Below are 17775 nucleotides of genomic sequence, written 5' to 3' on the forward strand. Positions count from 1 at the left end.
CAGGGGTGGATTTGCAAGAGGCCAAGGGTTGGCTTTTTGGAATCACCATCCCCAGTTGCCAGCAGCAGCTTGGCTAGACCCTGGGGAGAGCTTGCACCCCGGGGCCATGGAGGCAAGCTCGCATCAGCCCCTGGGATGAAATAAGCCCATTTTAGCTTGGTTGCCATGTCCTCTCGAAGTGTCAGAAAACGCATTCAGGCAGCAGGAATGAGAAGGGCTAGAGCCGGGGGGGAGGGAGGAGAAGGGAAATTAAAAAAAAAAAAAAAAGGAAAACGCCACTTGCTGCAAAGCGAGTGAATTCTCCAATAAACCCGAATCTGCTGAGAATACATTTTACAAACATGCAGCGAAGTTGGCCGCTTTTGTTTGGGCGTTTGTTAAGCATTAACTAAAGAATGCCATGGTCCAGCCTGCTCGGTGTGAAACCTAATTCTCCCCCTTTCTGGAGCCATGGCATGGAGTGCTCAATTTTTTTCTCTCTGTAGGACTGCAGTCTTCTGGTACTCCAGCCAAAAAACACTCATATTTTAGCAAGCTTAGCCCCGGCCCCGTTGCCAGGCAGTAAAGCGAACACTTGTCCGCCTCGGGGGGAGGGAGCTGGGAGACGGGGAAGGGTCAGGAGAACAGTGCTGGGGAAAACATCCCTCGTCTGTCCCACTAGAGAGCTTTCCGAGGGCTTGGGGTGTGTGGGGAGGGAAGGCGAGAGTGGCTGTGGGTGCTTTCCTCTGTCAGCCTGGGAGCCCGGAGACCCAGGGAGGGTTTGGAGGTCTCCAGGATCGGTGGTGCTGGGTTGCCCTCTGAATCGCTCTCCCCATCCCCAGGACATGCCAGCCTGCCTTCCGCAGCGCTGAGATGGACTCAGCCCTTTCATAGTTGCTCCTACGGCCTCGGCACCTCTCCTGCTGGGATTGAGGGTCCAGGTGGTCCCCCCATGGCTGTGGCTGGGGGATGCCCTCACAGGCACCACGCGCAGGGGGTGCATCCATGACCCTTCCTTCCTGGCAGCGGCCCATGCTCCACAGGGGCCAGAGAAGGGGACAAGGTGACATGAGCCCAGCAGCAGCAGGACTCCTTCCCAAGCCATGGGTGCAGGGTTGGCATTTTTCCACTGCCAGCCCGTTGAGGACCCGGTGCTGCCGTCCCCTCTTCCAACGAGTGACAGTGAGTGAGAAGATGACTCAGAGCCAAGACAACTCAATCCGGCGTCCTCGCTCCCCACGGAGCCCTGTGGCTTGCCACCGGCACCCGCTGCCAGCCTCCTCCCACGCCCCTCACACTGTGCGTGGCCATCAGCTCATCCCCATGCCAAGGTCATGGCTCCGTGACAGCTTTGCTTTCCAGAGGTGTCGGTTGGGGATGGCTGTGAGCATGGCCAGGCTGGAGCTTCCTGCACCTCTGATGGGTCAGTCAGGGTCTGCTCAGTCTCCTCCTGGGCCATGGTGAGAGCAGATGATTTGGTCAGGTCTCTGCGCCGGGGTGCTGGAAAACCCAGCATGCCTGTGGATGCATCTGCTATGGGCAGCCCTGGCAGGGAGGTGCCTGGCAGGGCAGCTGCCTGCACCACTTCATGGGGACCAGTGCCAGTGGTGCCCACCCCAGCCCTCATCACTCAGGGGCTGCCCCTGCCCCTCTCACCACATCCCGCAGCCAGGCTGGCACGGGCAGGGAGGAGAACATCCCTCTGCCCGGCAGAGCTGCCTTGCCTTACCTGCTGCCTGAACCAAGCCTCTGCGTGGCGTTTGAGATTTGTCCGTCAGTATTTAATATCGGCGTCCCTGACCCGCCGCCCCCCGGGGAAGCTCTGAAGGGCCGTGTTTGTATGCGGCGCACGCAGACAGACAGCAGCCGGGAAGCGCCCGTCAATCACGGCCCCTTTCAGGCTGTCACCTCAAAATAAAGGAAGAAAGAGGGGGTGGTGGCTCCAATGGGAAACTGGGGCTACCCGCGCCGCTCCCCCTCCATCGGTGCCCTGGGGACCGGGTGTGCTGCCCCAGAGGTGGCTTCGGCCACGTGTTGAAATTTCTAGGTTTCGGTGATGCTGCGCAGTTGGGAAACCCCAAAGCAGAGGTCTGGGATGGCCTTCTCGAGGAAGAGGTATTGCGTGGAAAAGTGAGACCATGTCCCAGGGGAAGGGGGGATGTCTCTAATGCTGCTAGCTCGCTTGGGGGTCTTCCAGCAGAAATGTTGCACTTTTGGAAATGGCAAAATATTTTGTTCCAAGTTTTTCTTGAAGCACACCACCACCACCTTTCTGTTTCAAAACTGCAGATTCTCATTTCAAAAGGGACCTGAATTTTTTTTTTAAAAAAAGATTTTAATGCAGATTAATCAATACAGGAGCAGGGACGTTTTTAAGATCAGAAACAAAAAGTTATGTGTTGTGATAAAAATTGCTTGCATCACCATATTTTGGTCCAATTCTTCCTAAGTTGAGTGGGTTTGTTTTTATTTACAAATATTCACTGTCAGTGCTTTGATAAAGGTTTTACTGAGTCGCCCGTGGCAGGCTGGGTTTCCACCGAGCATCACAGGGCTGAGCGAGTGACCCTGTCTGGGTGCCCTGTGCCTGTTATCTTTGTATGTGGTTAAACAAACCCAAAGTCTGCCAGCCAGGCCTGATTTAGCTTTTGAAGCCAAGGCTATGGAGGGAAAAAAAAAATCTACTGAGAAGTAAAGGCCACAGAGTCCCTAGGATGGCAGAAATGAAGGCGCTCCTGTTGCAATTTAGGGGTTGGTAATTTGTTCTTGGTTTAAAACTGGTTGAAGTCCCTGGGCAGAGCCTGTCCTTCTCTTCTGTGCAGCCTCCTGTAGAGAAAAATGTAATTTCAGAGTCCCCTTTGCAACTGCAGGGAGGCACAAAGAGGTAGACAGGGGAGAAAAAAAATGGTATTTTCTCTGTAGCCTGCTGCCTGCAGCAGGAGGGAGCTGGGTGCAGAGCTGAAGATCCCAGAGGTGGAGGACAACATCTCTGGATCCAGGCTAGTGTGTCTTGCTCAGGCAAAAAACGTTAAACTAATTGCTAGATCTGGTGCTGGAAGAAAATTTTCCTTCTGCCCCATCTTAGGCTGACCAGGGGTGTTTCAGTTGGGTTACCCATGCAGGGGTTAGCCGTGCTGGAGTTATCCTATGTGGGGTTATTCCTGCGTGGGATTATCCATGCAGGGGGTTATCCATGCGTGGGGTTATCTGGGGGGGGGGGCGTTATCTGTGCATGCTCTTCCTCCCCAGGAAGAGGAGCTGGTACCGGTGAGGGCTTGTCCAGGGCTGTAGAGATCTGGGACACCAGTGATGCCCTTTGCTCTCTCCCCATTACTACCTGTGGTAGGCTGCAGTTTTTATGCCCATGACCTTTTAGTGCCTAAGATCTGGGTTTATTGTAGGTTTATAAGAAGCTTTTTACAGTGTCATACCGTGGAAGAGGTTTTATGGGGATTTCTCTGCATCTCACGTTGCCCAGGGAGGGGGGAGTCCTGCACTGGGCAGTGAAAGATGCCTGGTCCGTCTGGCATCCCTCAGTGGGAGCTGTTGGGGACTCAGCAGTTTGGAAATAAAGTCATTTATTCAGCCACCTAAGTACAGCTTTAAGTGTCTAATATTAGGCAGCCATTTACCTAAATCTCACACCTTCCTGTTTTGCAACACACTTTGGGCTTAGAAACATCTATCGCTCAGTCGGTGCTGCTGTGCCTAATTGGCAAAGGTTTATGGCTCTCTGATCAGTGCCCTGGAAATAGAGATTTTGGGCACATTCATTTGTGAAGATTAGATAGCAGTAACGTAATAGTTTATCAATATTTTATTACTGAGAGCTGTTAGTAATCCCCACAGGTAGGGCTTAAACTTAATTTAAACAGGATGAGAATGTGCTTCCAGATGAATACAAATTGCCTCCACTTTTACATAAAAGAGACATAATTAAAGACAAAATTACTACAGAAATATTAACACAAGCCTCCGTTTCTCAGAGCTGGAACAAGAAAAAAAAATGAGCTTTCAGAAGGGATGCTTTCAAGGGAACATACATCCCACTCGTCCCAGGACAGTCCCAGGGATGTTGGAAATACATACATCTTAGAGACAGACAGTTGTGTGTAAACCTGGGAAATTAAAGTTGAATGTACAAAAATAAAAGCCACTAATGGCATTATCTAGAATTATAAACTCCCTAACCTCCACCTTTTATTTGATGATTTTTCACTTTCTGTAGCAACAATAGTGTTTTATAAAAGCTTCATAACACCTCTTTCCTACTTCTTGTGGGATGCTACCATTTGCTGAGCGTGCCCAGGATTTGTCTGGCATGGGGAGAGTGATGCACCCCATCCCTGGGCTTGCCGCCACCATTTTGGGAAAAGCTGGGAGGGAGCGGGCATAACCCACATGCTGGCATGAAGCATCCATGAGAGGACCCCAAGGTGGGAGGGAGCCGACGCCAATAAAGCGGGGTACGTTTGGTGGCCCTGTTCCCAACCCTTTGAACCCTTGACACCCAGCACCAAAGGCTGGTGGGCACCACTGGCAGCTGTTGCACACATCTGGTGGGCAGCTGTTTGCTCGGTGCTCACCAGCCGCGGCACGGGGCACTGGGAGGTGATGCTCTGTGGCTGACCCTGCCCGTCAGCGCAGGGACGCAGGCACTATCTTCTGCTCCTGCAGATATCTGCCCTCCTCTCACCGGTGGGACACACTGCCTGGCCCAGGCTCGCTGGCTCCACGCAGGCAAGCTCTTGTCTCTGATGAGACAGGCACAGATGCGACCAGCTGCTGCCGACTCTCCTGGGCTCGCTGCCTGTGCGGCAGAGCCTGCCTGTGCCCCTCCGGCGGTTCGCACAGCTGACCGTCTTGTTTATCAGCTATTGGGCAGCTAAAGCAGTGAAATGAAAAAGTGAAATGAAGCCTGGCTGGGATTTCACGGGAGCAGAGGCTGCGCGTGGGCTGCAGCAAGATGCATGTCCCTTTGCTGCTGGGGAGCTTTTGTTCGGCAGCATCTCTGGCGTTACGGGTGCCTTCACCTTGGGAGCTACCTCTGAGGCACAAAGACACGCGTGTGCCTTGCTCTGCCCCCTTTCTCCTTGTTTTATGGGCTATCGAACTCATCACAAGAACATTTTTGAGTTATTCCCATTTTCTGATGGTATAGCTGTGAGGGTTTTGCCTGCATCTGATCCTCTCCTTGTTTGAATGGGACTGACTCAGCGCTTATCATTTCCTATGTGTTTTTTTTGTAAGAGCCAGAAAAGGAGAAAGGATTGAAAGGCTGAAGGGCTGCCCTTCCCCTCCCCAGCCAGCCATCACCAGCCCCACAGCCCTCCAGCCCCTCAGATCTCCCCCGGGGATGGCACCTCGGATGGGGACTGTGGAGGTGGGAGCTGTCTGTGGCCAGTGGAAGGCTGGATGCAGCGCTCCCCATGCGGCGGGTCCCTGGGGCATCCCCAGGCCAGGACACGGGCAATGCTCAGAGATAACCTCTGCAGGATGTGTGCTGACTTATGACTTCTCTTTCTGGGACGAAGTCATCAAGACAGGGGAATAATAATGTCCAGTTCCCACAGATATTTAGGACGAGGCTGGGTAAACAGTGGGTTTTTTTCTTTATGGGGCCCAAGCCAAAAAAACAGATATCTGGGGGTGGCGAAAAGGTTCTGTTTTGGTACCTTCAAACATCTCTGCTGTGGAAACATCCCTTTCACTTAAAACATCCAGCCCAGGGTTTAGCTCCAGGTCCCTCCAAGTCCTCTCAAGCCAACACTGATGCTGCCACCTCCACTCTGCTCACCTCAGTTTCCCCAACTGTAAATCGTTGATCATGCTACTGAGCTTCCCAATAAGGACATTTAAAGTCAGAGAAAGAAAAGCTCTATTTCAACCCAAAGTGTTATGCTGTCATTATTATTATTGGCTTTTAAGTATAAAGCCAGTGTGTTGAAACCTGGGAACTGTACAATTAGGGATGTCTCAAACACTGTCACATCAATGTCAGGGAACAAGCTGAGCTTTTTCTTTTCCTTTTAACACATCAAATCTTCAGTCTGTCACCAGCCTTAACTGAAAACTTGCTGCCATGGAGATTTTTATGATATATTAGACATTCCTGATGTGTTTGCAAGCAGGAACAGGGCTGTTCCAGTGACCCAGGCCAGAGAGACAGGGAGGTTTGTGGGTGACCGACAGCATGGACGCTTTCTGCAGGTGCTTGTTGAGAGGCACGGATGAGCTCACTGGCCCCATTGCCGTCTCTAGCATCTCCTTATGTCTAGGCGTAAGCTGGAGGCAGGTGGACATGTAGGCTTGGCATGGTAAAACTCATGTAGAGGTGATGCATCCCACATCTTGTAGTGGTAGCTGGACTGTCGGGTTTGACACCTGTTTGCTTTTCCCTCGGAGCGTCTGGACATTGAGGTCTTCATCCTTTGACAGCATTCGTGGTGAGCACCTGGTAACACGTCAACCAAAAATGCCAAAGTTGACCCAAAGACAGCATCCCCCATTGGCACATGCAGCACGTGCTGTGTCACCGCGGGGTGCCAACACCATTGTGCCCAGCCCCTCAATGCAATCAAAGCACCAATGGGGTGACACAGCAATCCTGTACCAATGGCCACCCCCCCACCACTGTCCCTGTCCGTTGTTCCCAGCACTGTGCCACCTGCTGGGTGCAGCTGCTGTGCTGCTGGCCGTCCCAGCAGGATCTCCTCTTGCTCCCCCAGGCTCTTCGCGGTGAAGTGTGCCGGGTGCCTGGAGGCCATCGCGCCCAGCGAGCTGGTGATGCGCGCCCAGAAGAGCGTCTACCACCTGCGCTGCTTCTGCTGCTGCGTCTGCGAGCGGCGCCTGCAGAAGGGCGACGAGTTTGTGCTGAAGGAGGGGCAGCTCCTCTGTAAGGGCGACTACGAGAAGGAGCGGGAGCTGCTGAGCTTGGTGAGCCCGGCTCTGTCGGATTCTGGTAAGGGGCCGCCCGCGCCCGGCGTCTCCCTGGCTGGTTCCGCTCCGAGGCCCCTGTGAGCGCGGTGGGGTCTGGAGGCAAGGTTTGGGCTCGCTGCCCTGAACCTCTGCCCCATGGTCTGAAGGGAGAAGCTCTATAAGCACTGTTGTGTCCTTCAGCCGGACTCTCTCCCACCTCGGTGGCAAAGGTGTGAGCAGGGACCTCGGCAGCGGAGGGGTTGCAGGGCTGGAGGATGCTCTGGGGACTATCACATCTCATGAGGCTTGTTTCTGTAAGGGTTTGTGCTCCTGGCCTGTGCCAGGCACCAGCACCCCATCCCGAGGGGTATACAGCATCCCCAGGTGCGGGAAGGAGAGTCATGCTGGCCGAAGGTGACATCTCCGACCTCCTCACCTGGAGAAATGGATGAGCTGCGCCTGGTATAAATGCACTGTAAATGAGAGTTTTCTTCCTAAAGAAAAATCACAGTCCCAAGCATCCCACTGATTTCCTTGGGGTAAACCTTCTGTGTCTCTCCCCTGTGCCTCACCATCCCTTCCCAGGAGTCTGGAAAGGCTGGGTGCAAGAAGTGAGCTGCTTCTGCTCTAGCCAGCCTTTTTAATACTGAGGGGAAACTGAGGCACAGAGCTAAAACATGAGCTGGCAGCGGGGAGCCTGCAAATCTTGTGTTCCCAGTGGCTTCCCAGTCAGTCGATGGCTGGAGCCAGACTGCAGAGCCAGTGTGGTGACACTGCGGGGACACTGCAGAGCCAAGGGGGTCTGCAGGAGAAGTGGCACTGTGGCTGGAGGCAGGTAGGGCGCTGTCATCCTGCTCCAGCCAGGGTGTCACTGCCGGGTTAGGTTGCCCAGAGCATCAGATCAGCATTAAAGTATGTATCTACAGTCAATGCAAATCAAATCTGAATGTTTCCCAGGAAGACAAATTTAGTGAGAAAGCCCAGCAACAGGGGCCGGGGGGTTGGAAATGATCTGCTAGCAGGGATCCTCATATTAACACTGTCCCTGCAGAGCCCTGCTCCTTGTGAGTCTGCGTGTCCCCACACTGTGTGCCTGGGTTGCTTGGCTCCTCTTAAAAACCATCACTGGGGGAAAATCCTGCTTTGTGGAGGGAAGGATTTACCTTCGAAATGCCATGCTCCGGAAAGGACTGCTGGCAAGCTGGGGGGGAGCCTGTCTTTTCCCTTCTAGGGCAAAGCACTGGATTTAGAAAAATATAGAAATGAGCATTGTGAGCCCGTTCAGGAGGGGGTTGTTAAGGTGTGAAGCAGGGCAGGTCATGGACACAGCAAAGCCCGATGCTCACCACCAGGCATAGGCAACGCTGCAGCTGCGAGAAGGTGCGTGGGGGCACAGGGGTGGTTTTGGTGTGTATGGAGCAAAAATTGCCCAAAGCCTGTGTTTCTCTTTAATATCATGCTCCTCTGCAGCGAGAGCCCAGCTGCTTTGCAGCGTTGCCTGCAGCTGGCTCTGTTCAAGCTCTGCAACCCTGCTCTCTCGAAAGAAAAAAATCCTCCCCCCAAATAACGGTGATGGTGTTTAAAAAATAAAGAGTGAGGCCATGGGAGGAGGTGGCTGAAGGGAGCTGGTGAGTGATGGTCCAGCATTGGAGGAGCTGGAGAGGCAGGAAAGCAGCAGAATCTGGCATGCTGGCTCTGGCTCTTGCCTTAGCCCTGGGAAAGTCCTTAATTGATTGAAGAATTATTATTTTTTCCTTCTGGGATGTGCAAACTCTCAGTTAAAATAGGAACCAATGAGAAGACCTCATGCAGGAAAATAAGTGAATTGGCCACAACACTTTGGGTTTATTCCTAGTGGGGGAAAAGGGCAGTTTGGGAAAGGTTGGGGAGCTTTTCCTCCCCAGCGACTCATCGGCCTGTGGTCCAGCCCTGCTTCCAGGGGCCCCGGCCAAACCAAGAGCTTCAACTAGCAAAAACCTCCAGGGGAAATACTTATTTCAGTGGAAACTCCAGCTGAGATGCGAGAGATGCAAAGGGCCAGTGTGGAAGTCAGAAGAACATGGCAACCCCTTGGCTGGTCGGAAACTCAAGCCGAAGCCCCCAGCATCCCCTGGCAGCCCCTGGCTGGGGGGTCCCGGCCCTTCCTGTCTCCCTGCAGACCCCATAGCTTAGCCCCATTGCCGTCCCTGCCTGATTTTGGTGGCCACCATCAGTTTGTCTCAGGATGTGGTGTGGCTCTAGGGACTGTGGCACGGCAGGGGCCAGCCCAGGTGCACATCCCACCTGGATGTTCAGCATGACGTGGCTTTGCCCCCTCCTGCTGCATCCACCCCGGGGACCCCACTGCCACAATGGGGGATGCAGAGGGTTGTCCCTGCTCTGGCACCAGTCCCGGATGCCCTTCACCAGCAGCATGCGATGTGCTTGTCCAGCCTCTCCCCTGTCTCCCCCTTCACTGCTTTGAAGCCCCCTGCCCTCCCTTCCCCCAGCCGCTGTGCACCAAAGGCCACTTTATGAGAAAGCACAGATAAAAAGCGAGCCATATGTTGTCTGTAATCTCCCAAACCCTCGCTTCAATTACTGCCTCCCCCGAGCCTCCGCCGCCCAGCCTAAGTAAACAAGCCCCTCTGAAAGAGGACCCCACTTTCCAATTAAAAGCGTCCTAACATTTCTCCTCTCCCTAAATCCTCACGAGCGAGGAATGTCCTGGCCCCGGCGGCAGGATGCGGGCTCAGCGGGTCGGACCGAGGGCACGTCGCACAATATCTATTGCCTCGGCCCCTTCCCAGGTGACGTCAGGGGCAGCCCCAGACACTCATTAATTTCTCCCCCCTCTTCAATGGGGAAAGGCTTGAAAGGGAGAGTTAATTAAAAGTAATACCCCGCCAAATCCGGCTTCGCTTTTCCTTCTTTCCCTTTGACACTGGGAGGGATTTGGGGAGCAGGTGTTGTGGGGGGAGGGCTCGGGGGGGCTACTCTGAGTGGGTTTTCCCCCTTGGCATGGGTTTTGAGCATCACTTGCTTGATGGAGTCCATGAGCCTCTGGCTCCCCCCCTGCCAGGTTCTGGACTGGAGGAGATTGGGGCGCTCAACTCGTGTTAGGGTGCAAAGGGGTTCAGGCACTGAAATGTCTCCATTGGTTGACATTCCTCCTCCCAATATTTGTAAGAATCCCTACCCTTCCATCAAAATTAAACTCCTTTAGGTTTCAGGAGAGCAGGCAGCTCGGCAGAGCAGAGGCCTTGCTTGTGCTGGCACTGAGAAGGAGGCAGCAGCCGGCTGCTGCTCAGCCCCATTAGCCATCAGAGACTCCACACCCTGGCAGTCCCCAGCACTGGGGCTCTCAGACCTACTGCATTACTACCTCCCTCACATTGGGACATGCAAGAAAACAGCAGTTTGTCTTTCCTGTTGCTGCTGCTGCCATGGGCATGCCATGGATGTGCCATGAGCAAGCAAGGAGCTTGCAGCAGCAGCAAGGCTCTGACTCCTGGGGGCCAGCACCCAGCTCTGGGCTCTTTGGGGACTGCCAGCATCAAGATCTCTCCCTGTCCCAGTCTTCGCCACAGGGAAGGTCTCCATATTGACTGATGAGCCCAGGAGAGAGCCCAGCAGCATGGAAGGATGAGGTAACTGGTACTCAAGAGCATCCTCACTCCCCTGGGATCATTGCCTCCCCTCTCCCCGGAGATCTGCTTCTCTCTTTCCTCATTCCCAACTGGGCTTCTGTTGGATTTACACTTTTCTGATGTGTGTGATCCATGATTAGCTCTTGCCATGGGATACGACCTGACCTGCTTTAGCCATGAACTCTGGGCCAAGCTCACAACCCCATCTCCTGGAGATGCGGCTGCCCCTGGACAGGACTTGAGCCAAGCACAGCCTTGTAACCTGTGTCTGTATCAGACCAACACCTCAGCTCTGTTATCGATTCCCAAACGGATGGTGGAGGAGCTTTCCGGAAGAGGCTGTAAGTGATTTACGGCTCGTGAGAGGGAAGGACCTGTGCTGTCAAACCTGCATTACAGCCCTCCCACACCGGCTGAGCCAGCGAGGTCATTGACACGGTGGCAATGCAGTAAATGAGGAGGGCTGGTAGGAGGGCTGGTAGGAGGCAGGGAAGCGCTGCCTGCTTTCCTGGAGTAGCTCGTGCCAAAGGCCCTGCGGCCCTGAGCAGTGGAGAGCAGCGGAGAGATACACACCAGTGCCTGGGAACGCATCGGAGCAGCACATTGCAGCGAGTACCTGAGGGGTGAAGTTTGAAGCAGCCTGGGCTTCTGTCCAGGGAGATTTAAAACTCCATGGAAGGGGAGAAATATAGGCAAAGAGGTGCCCCTTATATTTGTGATTAAAAGTCTGTGCTCTAAATTGAGTTGACTTCCATGGTGGGGCAAATCAGGAGGGGTTTGTGATGTCTTGGCTAATGTGTTGCCCTCTCTGAGCATCTCTGCTCACCCTGCACCTTGATCTCCCCCAGACTGGGCTGTCTAGGGAGAGGGACCAGATGCCTGGTCACCAGCTGGGCTGGGGGACAGTCCCAGGGGCACAGCGGTCCTCAATGGCTGCTGTCCCCTCTCATGGATGCAATCTGTGTGTCTCTGTCCAGATGTGTCCCCAGCTGTGGTCTGACAGGAAATCACTGTGGAGCAAGCAGGGATTTGGGTCTGATGTCCCAGGGTTTCACATTGCAGCTGCTCAGACTGTTGGGGAAGAGAAGAACCAGAAAACACATCTGCTGGCTGAGCAACCCCAAACTAGGAGCCACAGCAGCTCTCCCCCTCTCTGAGGTGCCATGGAGCAGCCAGCCCCAAACCTCAGTTTCTCATGCACATTCACAAGAAGATCCCCACCAACACCAGCTTGTATTAAGTCCCCCAGATTATTTTGGACATGCTGGAAAATGATGTGCACTGCCCGTTGTCTGTAAAGGACCTGCTTTTTTTTTCCCCTCTTAGGCAAAAGTGATGATGAGGATAGCATCTGCAAAATGGGCCAAGCCTCGGGGAAGGGCGCTGAGGACGGGAAGGATCACAAGCGGCCCAAGAGACCCCGGACGATCCTGACCACACAGCAGCGGAGGGCGTTCAAGGCATCGTTTGAGGTCTCCTCCAAGCCCTGCAGGAAGGTATGGGGAGAAGGGCCCATGCACAGCCACCTCCAGCCCCCGGTGATGTCTTGGATGCTGGGCAAGGACTTGCCCCGGCTGCTCTGTCCCCTCCTAAAGTCCCCCTGAAAAGCTGAGTGGGCTGAGTTGCTGCTGTCATTCTTCTCTCCAAGGTGCGGGAGACGCTGGCGGCTGAGACGGGGCTGAGCGTCCGTGTGGTGCAGGTCTGGTTCCAGAACCAGCGAGCAAAGGTGGGTATGAGGGGTAGCTCCCCAACAGCAGCTGGTGCCGGGGCTCCCCTCCCTCCTCGCTTTGGCTGGAGGATGATTTCACCCCGTTTTTTCCCCTTCTTCTCACCCAGATGAAGAAGCTCGCCAGGAGGCAGCAGCAGCAGCAGCAGGATCAGCAAAACACACAGCGCCTGAGCTCAGGTACCCTGCTCGCACCCAGCTCTCCCTGCACTCAGGGTCTCCCTATTTCCCAGCCCTCTCTGGGCTTCCCAAAGGAGTTGGGCCCCCCAAAAAGCAGCAGCCCCACCGCGCCAATGACTTGCTCCTCTCTTCCAGCCCAGACGAATGGTGGTGGCAGTGCGGGGCTGGAGGGGATGCTGAACCCCTACACCACTCTGCCCCCACCCCAGCAGCTGCTGGGCATGGAGCAAAGCGTCTACGGCTCCGACCCCTTCCGGCAAGGGCTCACCCCACCGCAGATGCCCGGAGACCACATGCACCCCTATGGTAAGGCTCTGGGGTTTGCCTCTTGCCTTCTCTCCTTCGAAGAGATGCTGCGCTGTGGTGGGAGGCTGTGTGGTGGGGGCGTGTGTGTGGGGGTGCAGCTATTTCTGGGAAGGTGGCAGTCCCCTCACCCCTAAATCCTTACACTGCAAAGGCTGGGGGTACTGGGCACTGTCAAGATTTCAGAGGAGAAAGTAGTCTCTGAAACCCTTCTGCTGCTTCCCTGCTTCCAAAGGTGCTGAGCCCCTCTTCCACGACTTGGATAGCGATGATACCTCACTGAGCAACCTGGGCGACTGCTTCCTCGCCACAGCGGACGCGGGGCCGCTCCAGGCACGAGTGGGGAACCCCATCGACCACCTCTACTCCATGCAGAATTCTTACTTCACCTCCTGAGCAAGGCGTGGTCCCCGGCACAGGGCAGCCGATGCCGCCGCGCTGCCCCAGGAGGGGCTGCAGAGCCCCCGGGGTTGGGAGGGAGGGGGAAGCGACACTGCTGGGATGCTGTCAAACAATGTGTTGTAGCTTGGGTTTCCCAAGGAGCGAGTTAAGTTATGGGTTGCATAGTTTCATGTTTCTCTTAGGAGCCTAGGATTAGGTACAGGAGTGGTTTTTGCAGCTGGCTGGTGGATTTTCAAATTTCAAACGGGGAACCAAATTTCTCGTTTTGGCAGGGGGAAAGGCAGGGGGAGGAGGAAACCCTTCCCATGGGAGCATCCTGGTGCCATATCCCCTTAGCGCTGCCTTTGGTTGGGAGCAGCAGAAAGAGCAAATTGCTGATCTTCATAGAGGGAGCCCACAGCATCAGCCAGGCTTTGAAATTTGAAAAGCTGACAACGCTTTGGGGAAACACGGGGAAAATTTCACTGCGGGGTTTTCCCTCTGTTCCCTCAACCAGCTTGAGTGCTTGCTGTTTAAACACAGGGATTTTTAAGATAGATGTTCCCATGCAAATATAGAAAGCTAGAAACCCCTAACATCGTCCCCGAGGACGGGGCTGTGTGTGTGTATGTGTGTGTGTGGGCACGCACGTGTGTGTGTGCAGAGCCGTGTGGCTGTGGGTGATATACTGCACAGCCACACCTGCCAGATTGTATCAACAAAGTTTATTTCTAAGTCTATCAGAAATTTACTGTACAGCAAAAGTAACTTTATTTTCAGCGTGAACCATATTTAAGGAAATACTCAATGCACTTAAGTTATAAGATGAAATAATTTACTTTTTATAAACGTTATGTTTAGGTTGCAAAAGCCCAGTGGCAGGGAAGGAACATCAGTTCATTTCAGGCGATAGGTTTGGGTTTCGGGGTTGGTTATTTTTGGTGCTCTCAGGTTGCCCCACTGATTTTGAGGTGCAGTTGAAACCCAAAGCAGGGCTGGCTTCAGGGACCTGCTCCTCTGCCAGCAGATCGATGTGGGCAGCACGGTGGCCAGGTCCTGTCCCCACTGCTGGACATGTCCAGGAGCTTGGTGCAGGGTGGACAACGCTGCTGGAGCTGGTGGACATTCCGGCCCATCGGAGCTCAGCCATGCTTCTCTGCATCACCTCTCTCCTTCCCATGGCAGGACCCAGCCTGCCAGCGACCCTGTCCTGTACCCTCAAATATGGGTGCTAGACCAGCGTGAACTGCTGTCCTGGCTCTGGAAAACACTGCAGCCCGTATCGCCACCCCTCGGGCAAAGGAGAAAGGAGGGAGAGCCCTGCATTTCCCACCCCGTGCTCGGGTTCATCCCTGCAGGAGCCGTGGGAACCTGGGGAAAGTTCTCCTTAGGGTCGAGCCTTCAGCTGACCCTCACCTCATCCCCACACTCTTGTTTTCATGTGTTGTGTCCTTTTGTGCTGCTGTTCACAAATGATGTAAGCAACAACCCATAAAGACATGCAAGTGACTGTGAGGCTGAAAACACTGGCTCATCGCCACCGTACGATCTGACACTGAATGTAGCGGGGTCTGGAGATGACTGACCTGGTGGGAGATGCTGACATGCTGTCAGAAATCGCGTACCAAGATGAAATTAAAAAGACAAAAAAATCTCTGAAAAAAAAAAAAGCCTGGTCTTTTCTTGCATGGGGTGTCCCCTTGACTCGGAGAGGGAAAGGTTTGAATCATCTGCAAAGTCATCAAGGTGTTGGGTATAGTGAGACTGCAGGGGAAGCTTCTGCTCCTTGGGTTTTTGATATCAAATATTCTCTGGTCTGGGACTAAAATGGCCCTTGAGGGTCCTCCGTGGCCAACGGACAGAGATTGGTGGATCTCTAAGGTGACACATCTATCTCTGGCTCCCACCTGAGGTGGCAGTGAGGGGCTTGCTGGGGATCTGCAGGACTGGCTCAGCAGTGAACATCCAACTTAGAGACATCTGTAGGCAGCAGAGATGATTCCCAGCCAAAATGACAAAAGAAAATAAAGAAAAAGGAAGGCCAGACATGAGGCAACCTTCTTTACAACAAGGAGGGATCTTGTAGAAAGGATGGGAAAAAAGAGAAAAAAGTATTTTGTATGTTTGCCAGCTCTCTGCATGGTCTCATGTGTGTTTGTAGCACCAGAAAACTGCTTCATGTTTACAGCTGCCCACAGTGTTTCTATGCTCTTAGCACTGAAGGAGAACTGGAGAATCCAGGACAGCCAGGTTAGTAGCAAAACATTTTCCTGAACACACGAGCTCCTGGCTTAAGATGCCCTGCAGACCTCATTGGTACCTTCACATCCCTGGTTTCCACCTTGGCTCACTGAGCATGGCTGGGAGGCATTTGTCCTCCTCCAGGGCAGGGGGGCTGCAGGAGTGGGAAAGCATTTCTGCAGGCCAGGTTACCCCATAAATGCTCTCACCTGGACTGTCACTTCACCATGAACCCCAATCGTCCATTGCAGGGCCATGGGCAACTCCATGTTAGGACTGCCTGAAAGATATGGATGGGTATTTCCCAGTAGGAGTTGCTCTCATCGCAGCTCCCTGACATAGAGAAGTTCCTCAAATATGTGCTGATGCCATCAAATTGTGGATGGGGATCCACAACTCATTGTCTGAGATGTTCAAAACAAGGTGTTCTCTCTCCTTCCTGCCCTTCATCTGTCACTGCTCTTCTGTTCCTGTGCTATAAAATGTTTTCCAAGCCCAACCTGCAGAAAAAAAGATCCTAAAATGGTGTGCCTGTGTGAAGAAAACTTGTGATTTTTATTTTGCAAGTTGTAGAGTCCTAGAAACAGCCTGGATTTCTTGGATTAGTTTGGGGTTTTGCTCTATTTCAGGACAGCAAAGCACAGCACCTGACCCTATGAATGGCAACTGCTGCAAAACCCTCAGCAGCCCCAGCCAGGCAGTGTCCATTTTGTTTTGGTCACCCAGTCATGTCCTGGGACAAGGCGCTGGGCAGCCTGTCTGACCAAAACTGCTCAGGACCATGTTCTTAGTCATCCTGCAGCTGAGTGTTTCCCCTCGCTCCCCAAAATGAAAGCTTATTTTTAACCACTGCACAAGCTCTATTTTCTCTCAACAATAACATTTTGATTGCAAACCATCTCTGAGCCCTTATCTGGCCTCTGTTGCATCAAACATGAGCTGAAAAAGCACAGAAAGAAGGCTAGAGAAATGGCTAACATGCTGGAGAAGGCTTTCCATGGAGAATTAAATAAGCTGTATTGAGCTTCAAAGTCTTCTCTTCAGTAGAAGCATCTCATCTGTGCCTGCTTGCTCATTTGGGATGTAATAGTGAGTCATTAGGTAAAGGTGTTGCAGGAGGGAGGGTAAAACTCTATAAAAGCAGGATTCACAGGTTGCCTAGGTTTGGGAGGAGGTGGGAAGATGTGCCCTAGGAAGCTGCCTGGCCTGATTTGAGATGATCTTGTGAAGGACAGCAGGGTACGTGCTTGTATGCAAATTTTGCTGTGTTTCTAAAGCATTTGCTCTTTCTGAGGGAAATTATGTGTTGGGGAATTTCTTTGTAGAGACTGTGATATTTGTGTGTACTTTACTCTTGCAAAGCATAAGGGTGATACCTGTTACAAGTATTAGTATTTTTTAATGTTGGCTAAACATAATTTTTTAGCTGGCTGTCTCCAAACCCAACTTCTGAGTGGATGACGTGGAAAGGCAAAATCCTCTCTTGGTTTGGGGTTTTGGCACAGGAAGGCTCCACAGCGGTAGGGAAAAAGGTTGGACCTGTCCTGGTATGGACAGGTTGGGGAAATTATGGCTTGAGATTTCTCTGTCACTGGGCTCAGTGGTCTTGGAGAAATGCTGGCTGGGCCTAGTGGACCAGAGGGGATGTGGGCTGGGGTGAGGCTGATAGTCACTGGGGGATGGAGGTGGAGGTGTGTTTTGCTTGTGGAAAGGGCGCAGAGCTGAGGAAGGTGGAATATATGTGGTGTGGAGGAGCTGCTGTGACTTATGAAGCCAATGTGAGTCTGATTTGTAGGATCCAGCTGTAGGTAATGACTGGGTTAACACCACTCAGACTTGCAATAGGAAAATGGATGTTTTCATTAATGGTTATTAAAATTGCCTTAAAGATTTCCCTCAATTGGATGCTTCTTAAAACACTGTGTTTAAAGGTTTGGGGTTTTTTAAATCTTTTAAAGATAAAAGGTTTGTCTTCCCCACCCACAGCTATCTCCTGTTTGAAAAACGTTCACCTACATCAGTCTGGCTTTCCATCAGCCTAACTATCAATTTACACTTACCAAATTACTTCCTCCAAAATAAAACCCCATAAACCCCATGTCATACAGACTGGTTGCCTGCTTTTAAAAATCTTGCAGAAATGTGTTGACATGCTATAATAACAGTATCTCAAGGTATGTGTGTGTATATGTATAAAATTATTATATATAGTATATCATTTTGGAGAAGGATCTGTATTGTGGAAGGGCGCAGATCTTTGCCTAGTAAAATCAGCAGAATTCATGGTCTTAAACCTGTCCTCCTCCTGCAAGTTGGCCTGTGTGCCTGACGCAACCCAAACACAAGTCCAGCTTGCAATTGTGCAATGCAGTAGCAGATGCGGGTCCTCCTGTCATCTGGATTTCATATTCTGTTGTG

General features: G+C 52.7%; 1 protein-coding gene across 2 annotated transcripts in view; it reads left to right on the forward strand.

Moving 5' to 3' along the window:
* Positions 1-14755, forward strand: part of LMX1A (LIM homeobox transcription factor 1 alpha) — a 44633-nt gene extending 29878 nt beyond the window's left edge. For both annotated transcript variants that reach the window (XM_074831679.1, XM_074831678.1), the window contains exons 3-8: positions 6708-6940; positions 11853-12022; positions 12175-12252; positions 12363-12432; positions 12568-12738; positions 12971-14755. In XM_074831679.1, coding sequence (XP_074687780.1) covers positions 6708-6940; positions 11853-12022; positions 12175-12252; positions 12363-12432; positions 12568-12738; positions 12971-13131 — 883 coding nt within the window. In that variant the 3' untranslated portion in view covers positions 13132-14755. The remainder of the gene's footprint in view (positions 1-6707; positions 6941-11852; positions 12023-12174; positions 12253-12362; positions 12433-12567; positions 12739-12970) is intronic.
* The last annotated feature ends 3020 nt before the right edge of the window (positions 14756-17775 follow it).

Source organism: Strix aluco, chromosome 8 (genome assembly GCF_031877795.1).
Source record: "Strix aluco isolate bStrAlu1 chromosome 8, bStrAlu1.hap1, whole genome shotgun sequence".
NCBI lineage: Eukaryota > Metazoa > Chordata > Aves > Strigiformes > Strigidae > Strix > Strix aluco.